At 31.6% G+C, this 10,791-nt stretch overlaps 2 protein-coding genes across 10 annotated transcripts in view; both read right to left on the bottom strand.

The window, feature by feature from the left end:
- Nucleotides 1-135: 135 nt before the first annotated feature.
- On the bottom strand, nt 136-6,537 carry LOC138180562 (RAB11-binding protein RELCH homolog). The gene is made up of 16 exons (XM_069114561.1): nt 6,096-6,537; nt 5,629-5,829; nt 5,135-5,293; nt 4,705-5,057; nt 4,508-4,618; nt 4,184-4,428; nt 3,796-4,106; nt 3,427-3,713; nt 3,021-3,348; nt 2,786-2,939; nt 2,596-2,719; nt 2,250-2,520; nt 2,021-2,156; nt 1,674-1,873; nt 1,343-1,604; nt 136-1,276 (listed from the first exon to the last, which is right to left on the bottom strand). Exons 1-16 carry the CDS (start codon nt 6,145-6,147, stop codon nt 1,129-1,131), a joined length of 3,342 nt encoding a protein of 1,113 aa, XP_068970662.1. The 5' UTR covers nt 6,148-6,537; the 3' UTR covers nt 136-1,128.
- Nucleotides 6,538-7,917: 1,380 nt separating this feature from the next.
- The window catches only part of Eip63E (cyclin dependent kinase Eip63E), a 77,594-nt gene continuing 74,720 nt past the window's right edge, over nt 7,918-10,791 (bottom strand). For 7 of the 9 annotated variants that reach the window (XM_069114653.1, XM_069114626.1, XM_069114607.1 and 4 more), the window contains 5 exons: nt 10,355-10,483; nt 9,733-9,956; nt 9,272-9,657; nt 8,651-9,195; nt 7,918-8,564 (listed from right to left, as the gene is read on the bottom strand). In XM_069114653.1, the coding sequence (XP_068970754.1) occupies nt 8,473-8,564; nt 8,651-9,195; nt 9,272-9,657; nt 9,733-9,956; nt 10,355-10,483 (1,376 nt within the window). In that variant the 3' untranslated portion in view covers nt 7,918-8,472. Of the gene's footprint in view, nt 8,565-8,650; nt 9,196-9,271; nt 9,658-9,732; nt 9,961-10,354; nt 10,484-10,791 lie in introns of those variants that run through there. The other 2 variants (XM_069114598.1, XM_069114661.1) reach the window with 2 other exon arrangements.

Genomic DNA, 10,791 nt, shown 5'->3' with positions numbered 1-10,791 from the left:
ACGATAATACATTGATCGTGAGATACGAAGTAAATTATTGATCATTGTATATACACATATATATACATATATACGTATACATGGATTATATACATGTAATGTGTATCAACATATATGTATATACGGGAAATGTAATTGTATATATATATAGATACAATAAAATATTCTTACAAGATATGATCTATTTTAAATAAATTTGATTAATTTTTTTCTTTTTTTCGTTTACAGTGAAGAAGATAATATTACCCGATTTATATTTATGTAACCGATTTAAGTACAAATATACATACATATGTCCTAATTGTAATAGATCTATAATATCACACAAAATGCTTAAACGTGATAAGAATAAAGACTATTTTGCTTCGTAATATCAAACAGTAATACAAAATGAAATTGTCTCTTCCGACATTCAACGCTTAATGATCACAACCGATTTCTTGCACAGTTAATTTACCTATAATTATTTTTCTATATAATTTAAGATATAGCAAATACTCTTAAAACTTTACTTTTAAATTCGTAGTCGTGTTATGGCAGAACATATTTGAAAATTTTTTTAGTAGGAGCACGATAACGTTATACGGTTCATAAATTATCGGCGTTAGTAAGTGGTGAGATTCATTTTAATAAATATACTATAAGGTCACAAAATATGAAATAACAGACTATAACAACATTCTACTTATTACAATGCCTTGAAAAAAATGACGATATAAAACATTGCAACTATTTTAGTATTTAACGTTATACTTAGTTGTGCAGTTAAAAAACAAAATTAATATACTATTGACTTTTCTTCTATCTCCAAACAGTTAGATTTCGTAATTCACGTGATTTAAAATTACATTTTAAAAGGCACACACATCATTACAGCAATATTCAATAATATTTGTCTTCAAACTTATATGTATTCCGATTATAATGAGTAATACTTACATAATATTATATCCTGATTGGTGTAAATGTTGTGCATCGCTTGTACCGTTAATCGTATAATACATATACATGCGGTAAGTACAACAGAAATTATGAATAAATAAAATTTGAAAACAATGAAAAGGGAATATAGAATTTTGAAATGATAAAAAGTAATATTTGTGTACAAACATGAATACAAAAAAGATCTTACTTCTTTCGAAAGATACTTGACATACTTGGTGAACTAGTCTTTTGTTGAAATATTTTGCTCACTCTTTGTCTCATGTCTTCTACACCTTGTCCTACATTTACTGTAGCCATTGATAATGAGAGGCCAGAACTCATTGATAAGGACCTGAGAAAACGGCAATAAACAATCCACTGCAAAATTATTTCCAAAATAAACAGGTTGTGTATTTACCTCTCCATTGGTTTTGAAAGATCCTGCCGAGATTCGGCTTCTCGCAAAAGTGACCGAACAGCTTCCTTCTGTTGAGGTAAATATTGATTAACCAATTGTTCAAGATATTTCAATCCCGGCAGTAACGCGCCAGAAACACACTGATTACTCAGTGGACAATAAACCAAGACGGAATATGCTTCGACCAAAGCACTAATGAGATCGATCTTGCGACCTTGTTGCAACGCTGATGAAGTTATCCCCATTAATTGGGTAGCTATAACTATACAGAATTAAAGACTTTAATTTCGCGTGTTATATATTAAAAATGTAAATTTTTATAAAATCTTACCATCTTCTATATAATTTTGAGGACAATTAGGGGCAATAAATGCTAATGTTGAAACCAGTGGGAGTGCTAAAGTAGGCGGAACACCTTGAGGTTCTTTAGCAATGGTTTCTAAAGTTAAGCGTGCTTTATCACGCATCTCTCTCACTTTACATTCCGTTATTAAACGACCGAGAGAAGGAATTGCAGCAGATCGAACAGTTCTAGAAGTATGTTAACTATGACAAATGTTCATATTGCTTCAAAATAGATAATTGACTTAATTAATTTAATTAAATGGTTTTATTATTATTATTTTAGTATTAAATAGTTAATTTGAAATAAACGAAATATTTACAAAGATATCTTACATATCAGGATCATTAACGAGCGTAACAATTGCAGGAACTACCTTAGCACTTGCTAACCGATCGGAAACGTGAGCTATTACACAACCAAATAATGTTGCGGTTGCACATCTTACAATGGGTCTTTGGTGCACTACCCCTATAAAAAAAAGCATGGAAAACAAAACTTGATTACTAAATTTCTAATTAAAAAAACAACAAAATTCTATCAAAACTATTTGATAAAACTAACCATCCCATAAACCACTAAGGACGTATTCTTGCATATGTTCCTGAGTACATAACATAATGATTCCGATCTGTAAACTAGTAATACTGGTGCCACTCATAGATAAAGCAACAAGGAACTGTTTTAAAGACTTAGAAACATCTATACCGTTTAAAGTGGACAATATAATTAAATATGTTGGGATTAACGTCAAACTCATACTTTTTTTATCTGTTGCAAGAGTCGTTAATTGTTGCTCAAGTTCAGTTACTTCGGATACGACTATCGGTTGGATCTAAAAGATAGAAGGTTGTTAATTATGTCCGTGATATAATATAATAATCAAACTTCATTAAACTATCAAGTTTACCCGCGTTTGCGTGATATATCTCCCAAAACCCAAACACAAAGAATGAATATATGTTAAAAGAGCATTTAAAATGGTCTCCTGTGTACTTTCAACAGATTTTACCATTTCCAAAATGTCCAATACTCTGAAAGTGTTAATTGTAAGTATATGAAAGTATCGATTGAGAACTTAAAGGAAAAATATCAAGTACAGTGAGTTTGTAAACCACTCTAATTCTCCCCATGAATCATTCTCCCATGTATTTGCAAAAAACGTATTTAGAAGAGATCCTATATCTACATCTCCATTATAAAATAGCTTTGGATTAACGATGTTGGAATGACACAAATTCAGGAACACATCAGCTGCATAATAAAACATATGTAAAATTTAAAATGTCACAATTATTTAAATATTTTCTATACGCAAATATACGATATACTCACGTAAATCGGATGGTGTTCCATGCTCAATATAAGATCTAACAGAATCAGTATCTGCAATGCAAATAACCATATGTGGAAGTAAATACTGTAATACCGCGATTGATGATACTATTCTTCCTTCATCAACATGATCTTTGTTAGGCGAATGTTGAGAATACCCAGACTTTAAATGACTTTTTACTTTAGATATTATACGTGGTAATAAATGTGTTTGTAATCTTTTAAGACAGAGTGCCCACTGGGCTAAAATTGGTAAAAGCAAAGAGGATGCAACGTCAACGACGATAGATGACGTGTCATGAAGTGCCGTTAATGCTAATTCTTCACACTGTAAAAATAAATATCATGGATATGATACATTTTGATCTCTATTAAACGTTAAGTAACTTCTCTTTTTATATCGCACCTGAAAATATTTATCAGGATCATCCATTAAAGCTATCAACAGTGCAAGACTTCTCACTACACTAGCTCTAACTGTTGGATCTTTATCTTCAAGTAACATTTGCTGAAGCATGGAGAGCATTAAAGAATTTCTTATCCCAACTGACATGTATGGAGCTAATACAGAACAGCACTCAACAGCTAACAACCTTTTCTCAGGATACTTATGCTGACTTTGTTCCCAACAAATGGTCAATATTTCTTCACCTTCCATTGGTTCATCTTCAAGTTTAGCCATAGCAACGAAACCTAGTATTAAAAGGAATAAATAAAAAGACATTTCTACTTAAAATGATTATATCATCAGCGATAATTTGCATTAATAACTAACCAGCTAAAATTAATTGCCTTTCATCTTCTTGTGGCCTTTTCTTTAGATTGAATAACATTTGTAATAATTTTTCCCTTTCTGTAGAGTCATTATGAAGTCGAATTGCACTTAACATTAATGGTATTACCTCTTCGCGTTTATTTAAGATAACATTGGGTACGATGCGAGGTAACGTTTGTGCTAAAATATGAACGAGAGTATCGCGCGTAACTCCATTTTTGAAAACTTCTTCTGCTGCCGATATTACAGAACTTGGAACATTTACCAAACAATGTGATATTACTTCCATTTTAAATTTCAATGGTAAATGTCTGAAAAATACTTATTTTTTATAAAATATTTCTATATATTCAAAAAATATGCACATTATTGAGAAAAAATACAATACCTAGATGGCGGATTTGGAAGGATGGATGATCCTTCAGTAACGTCCACCCTAGGCAATTGAATTCTAGTCCATTCTTTATCTCCAGGATCTGTTTCACCAAGACTAACAACAACAGAAACGCTATCGTCTTCCTCGGCTTCTTGAGTCACTGTCGACGTATCACGAGCTGGAGTTTCAAGGAGTTCAAACTTATCTGGAGTAGTAGAATTCGAATTTATCGTTTGTATCGTTCCGCTGCTACCTTGCTGCATAGAAAATACATCTATAATAGGAATCTAGAAAATAAATCTTTTTAATATTTTTGTACACGAATTTAGTTTATACCTTAATTGGATTTTGAGATAGATTTTCCGAAGTGGCAATAAATTGTTGCAAGTCCAACCTTTCTTGTTCTAATAATGCAGTCTGTTGTTTAAGTTCTTCTACTTTTTTTACCTGTTAATGATGTTATTTTTTAACAAATCATCCATACAGCACATTATACCAGAAGGTAAAGTTTCTCATAAATACGATCTACAAACCATTTCTTTGAACTCATCCTTCTCTGCTTCTGTTTCTGGTTCTAATTCACAGAAATCAGTTTGCACACCAACACTTACAGAAGGTAATTTATCATATCCATTTGCCTTCATATATTCCCTATATATTTGTAATAATTCTGCTGGTTTTGGGATATTCAACCCTACATCTTGCCAATCTTCAAAATCTTGATTTCCATTTTCATCACTAAATGTAATTGATGTTAATTTGTAAGAACTTGCTAACAGATATTCATTAACAAGAAAATTTATAGCTCTTTGTTCATGAGGTTTTATGGGTGTTCCAGTAACAAGATGCTTATCAGAGCATTTGTCAGGTGTAGTCCCTTCTGACTCTAAAATATTAAAATAAATATCAGTTTTTATGTCATAACTGATGTTATGAAATTGTAATAGTCAAACTGAAAGAAACCTGTTACTACAGTGAGATTTGCACGAAGAGCAGAAATACTTTCCCTGGCCTTTCTTAATTCAAATTCTAAAATTGCTACTCTCTCATCAACACCTGCACCATCTTCTGAGTATCTGGTCATATCAAGTGAGTCTAAAGTAGCCTGACTAGAGGACCTAGCTAATAAATTAAAATTTAGATATTGTATTACTCTTGTAATATTTTACGAAATTAAATACACAATTTACTTCAAGAAGTGAAATATGCACACAAATATACGTACATATGAACAAATAAGCAAGCTTTAATATTTAACCATAATTTTCTTTATATTTTTTAATTAATCTTTTTGTAACATAAAAATGAAGAATTATTACAATATAAATACAATGACAAAAATTTATTTTAATATTAAATTTTTGTATTGAATTCTATTGATTTCTTATTTATTTTGATTATTTACAAATTTGTATAAGAAAAATAAATAACTCCTCTAACATATATTTTATACATACGCATAGGAGTATATGGTTCTGGTTTAATACTTTGACTCTCAAAATGATTGGGATTTGAGAAAAATTCTCTTAAAATAGGTAATTCTTTTCCAGCTTCGCATAGTTCTGCGTGTAATTCCAAGGCCGTTAATAAAAGCTTTTCATTTAAAAGCTTGATAGCAATTTCTTCATATGATATCGTTGGTTTTACAGTCGCACACCCTAAAATAATAAGTAAAAATCCAATATTATGACATTCTCACGACAAGAATGTCACATTATTAAAAATTAATATAGGATAATTTGTTTGCCCTAACGTTTGCCCGATGACGTGTATATATTCTATGGTACCAGTGACACAATTTATATTCGTTAAAAGCACGTTTTTATTTCAAATTGTGATTTTGTGTAATATATGAATATTATTTAAAAAATAGAAAGTGTAAACATTTTTTCATAAAATTAAACTACTAAAAAATATTTATTACCTTTACTGTCTGTAGACAGAGGATCTCTAACCTCTTGTGTAGCACCAGCCATAGCTTTCACTTTGTTCGAACGTTAAGAGAGAATGACATGTCCATCTAGGTTGATGAATAAAATAGTAACCTACTCAAGCGCGTGCCATGCTTTCATTAATTTGATTAAGTATATTAATAGAAATCACTTGACTCTACGCAACACAGCGGAGCATTTAAGATGACAACAAAGCCATGTTACCCTCTGTGATGTCAGTTAGTAAACTAGCGCCTTTGAACTGGCAACTATGAACACGTGAATTCTTAAAAGATCTCTCGCAATAATGTATTTAACTATTTGTATATCAGATTAACATAAATTTATGCGACTAATACTACATTATAAAATTCAATTAGGTCAAATTGTTGAAGGATCGAAATAATGCATAATTAACTCCTCTTAATAAGTAAAATTAAATTTCCGTTCTTTTTGTAAGCATTTTGTATAATATTGTAAAACAAGACAAAACTTAAACCTCTAGTTTTTAAAAAATATTTAAATAATTTATAAAGGTTCTAGTTCCGTGGTACACTGAATAACATATAAAAGGTATAAATTTGTCAACATACACATGTACTTCAAAAACATAGTTCTTTATCTTTCTCAGTACAGGTTTGAAGCAATTTGAATATCAATAATTTCTTAGAAAAATTACAAATAAAATATAATTATAAGGAAATAAATGTGTATAAAATTAATACTTAAGCAGAACAAGTATTACAGATATAAGTGTTTTTGTATTATGTTACACTTAAAAGTCTAAACGATCCTGTGGCTTGCTGCACATGGAAAAACCTAACAAAGAATAGGGTCTGAAGTGTACCGAACTACGCTTTAATTTATTACAAAGTCACATTTATTAGTTCAGCTCAGCTATCTCAGCATCATCAATAATACGAACCTGTTGTTCTATATACAATCTACCTTCTGCGCGTCTTTTTTCAAATAATAATTTTTAATAAGTAATAATAGTAGCAATAACGTGTCTCAAATTTTTTCGAAATATTTTTCAATTTTTTTTCTTTTTTGCTTTCGCCTCGTTGATATTTTTATAAGTGTGCTGAAAAATCGGTATAAATGTAACTACTAAAGGAGTAATATTTTACCGTAATAATCATCGTAGCTTAGAGAAAACTCGGAAGGACTGTAACACCGTTTTATGTTATCCTATATTACTATTGCAACATTATTAAAGTTGGTTCGTTTAGATATATGGTCATCGAAAACCATTTAGAAACAAGATTGGCCGAACGGTCCATTCTAAATAACTAATACGAAATTATTAACATTTTATTCCTACAATTCGTTCAAGCACCATTGGCTGTTAAATATATGAGCGATTGAACAAATTGGATTTGATTACGTCTATAATTATTACTTCGTTCTTGTTTTACTATCACTGATAGATACTACTTTGTAAATGTCGATAATGAACTTTGATCGACCCTAGATGCTAATATTAATTCTTACAACTAGATCACTACCGTCGATATCATCAACGATGAGTTTTTTTTCGTTAGTCTTGCCGTGTTTCTTGGTGTTGGTAGCTACGACACTTGATTCGTATTGATATCTTATTTTCTTAAACTTCTATTTATTTTCTATCATCACGTCATATAATTAACAACTAGTTTTAATTCGAACAATGATTTTTTTTCGTTATATACCAATATATTCAACTGTCTCAGCAACCAACGGTAAAGTCAAAAACAGCATAAAATTCATATAAAGTATTACAGGTCTTCCAGAATTTTTCTAAGTTATAATTATTTTATTATATTTTTTCTAACCAGAAACCGCCATCTCCAGACTTCACTCAGATTGGGATCAAGAGACACAAGGCGGTGTAGTACTTTTTTTTTTGATTGGTATCAATCTAAATCTAGTATTTGGACGAAGTGCGAGGATGGGTCGTGCGTGCTTTTGCTTTCTAAATCGAGCGTGCAAATCTCATAAAATCGTTTTACTTCATTTAGCCACAGATAGCTTACTTTCGTATTTTCTTCGCCAGTTAATAATTTATCTTCGTTAATTCATTTGATACATGTGTACTAGTCTTGAAAAAAGAAAGGAAAAAAGGAAACAAAAATACGAATGTCGCAATTATGTATATGAATGTGTTCATGTTTGTGTGTGCACATATCAACATGTGTGTGAACGATGATTGGAATTTGTAGAGCAGCCCTGAGAAAGAGCGATTGACGCGCGTGGAAATAACGTGTAGGTGAATTAAGGCATGTTGCCTGTGTGAATTTGATCTGTATGAGAATGAATGTTTCATTGAACATGTGAATTTGGGAATTACTTATTATTTACTTTTTTTTTTCTTTACGTTTACTTTTAACCTCAAGTCTTAAGGGCTGTGTGACGCGAATCTGCACACCCGTGCCTCGAATTTGTATACAAATGACAACCTTCAACACTAAATATCGATACTTCTGTAAAGAAATAATATCCGATCAATGACAAATTACAGTTCCAGTAAGATAAATATATATTTTTTTAATAAATATACTGAACTTACCGTCAGGCAACTCGTATAGTTTTCTAGGAAGAGAGGCAAAGTAAGGATGCCTTAACGCTTCTTCAGCTCCAATCCGTTGATCCGGATTTAACTGCAGAAGCGACGATGCCATATTATCACCTTCGGCAATATCATAGAGTCTAGGAAATGAAAGACCCAATTTTCGTGGAGGATAGAATCCCAGTCTATGTGGTTTATATCCTGGCAGGTGTGTGACACCAGGCCAAGTTTCTTCAGTAGGAGTACCCAATACTTTGAATATTTTATCAAGTTGGTCGTACGTACAGCGTACACCTGGGAATGTTGGTTCACCAGTCAACATCTCCATAAATATGCAACCTACTCCCCACATATCAAGCGAGGTAGAATACTCTGTGGAACCCAAAAGAACATCAGGTGGCCTGTACCATAATGTCACAACTTCATGTGAGTACGTATGTGACGGTACAGATTTAGCTCTCGCTAAACCAAAATCTGCTAGTTTAAGTTCTCCTATTTCACTGATTAACAAGTTTTGCGGCTTCACGTCTCTATGTAATACTCTCCTAAATTAACATACGATAAATTAGTTATTAATATTAAACTCGAAAATCTTAAATTTATATGTACGCGTGCTTTTACCTGCGGTGACAATACGCCAATCCTCTTAATAATTGAAATAAGAATAGTTTAACATTTCGTGGATCTAGACCACCATTACCGCTTCCATACCTCTCCATATATTGCGATAGATCAGTATGAACATATTCAAAAACAAAAGTAAGAGTCTCGCGCGTATGAATTATATCGTGTAAAGTAACGATATTGCTATGCTTCAATTCTTTAAGAAGGCTTGCCTCGCGGATGGCAGTAAATGGAGCACCTTCTTCCTCTTGTAGTCTAATTTCTTTAAGTGCCACCATTTGATTTGTAAGATGACTATAGCCTTTGAACACTGTGGCATACGATCCTTCCCCTAATTGTTCCAGTTTTATATAAGCTTCGGATTTACCGAAAGGAGAATCTCCCTGCGAATATAAACATAAACACTTGTTAACACTAAAATGTTGAAAGAATATAAGTAAATATGAGCCTGGCATTACCCCAAATGCTGAAAATCTCTTGGTTCTTCTAGGAGGTGGATCTGGCCCAAGGAAGACCTCTGACTTGGGTCGTGGTGGACGCCGAGGTCTTAAGATTACTCTCGCTTCTTCACGTATATCCTCGTCGAGAAGCTTGGAATCACTAGAAACGGAAAGCTGCCGATGCACTCTCTCATGGTCGCCCACACCTGTCCATTCTATGACATCCAATTTCGTCCTTAAAACTTTCTTTAAAATAACAGCAACAGGAATCCACGTAGAATTATAATCCCTCAATATTTTATTAATACATAAAAATTTTAGTGTATGTGCAATACATATTTAGTAAACAATACATTTTAATGAGTCAATTTAATAATACTACTGGTTTCTATTAACTACTAAAGTAACAAATATTTACCACAGATATCAAACCCCGATGTAAATGTTTTTCATAACAGTTATCTATTTAACATGTTATGACTTCAAAAAAAAGATGGTATGTAGCTTCCTGATAAGTGCCAATGTGCACTATAAAAACTTAGTTTGATAAATAGAGTTATTCGTTAAACTATTTATAGTCATACCATATATTATAAAAAATATAATACTTTCTTTTATAATAAATAAATTTTGCACTTACCATAACGACGATCCTTATCTGCAGGTATATTGCCGTTTGGTTCTAAACGGTCTAGGAACTCCTCGGAATAGCCATTATATGGCAGTTGACCCCTGTTTGCAGCATCATCAGCCTCTTCTTTTGATATTGCTAAAATAGACAAACCAATAATATTGAGAAACTAATATTAAAAACATTTTTTATCAATCTTTACTATACAATTCAATATAAGAAATAGATAAAGTAAAAAATGTAAATAAAGATCAGAGTAGCAATTACTTAATTAACTTGGAAGTACATGCGATAAGCAATATTATTTTACAATACAAAACTAATATCAATGATAATGAAATTACATTTGTGGAACCTTTTAAGTGTCTAAATGGACATTAATTCTTTTATGACCTATCTTTATATAATGAAAAAGTACTATATTTAAGTAATAGGTATTAAACTCT

Source organism: Bombus flavifrons, chromosome 1 (genome assembly GCF_040668555.2).
Source record: "Bombus flavifrons isolate JBK064 chromosome 1, iyBomFlav1_principal, whole genome shotgun sequence".
In the NCBI taxonomy this organism is placed as follows: Eukaryota; Metazoa; Arthropoda; class Insecta; order Hymenoptera; family Apidae; genus Bombus; species Bombus flavifrons.
The sequence above is the reverse complement of the archived record's forward strand: the minus strand, read 5'-3'. Positions and strand labels throughout refer to the sequence as shown.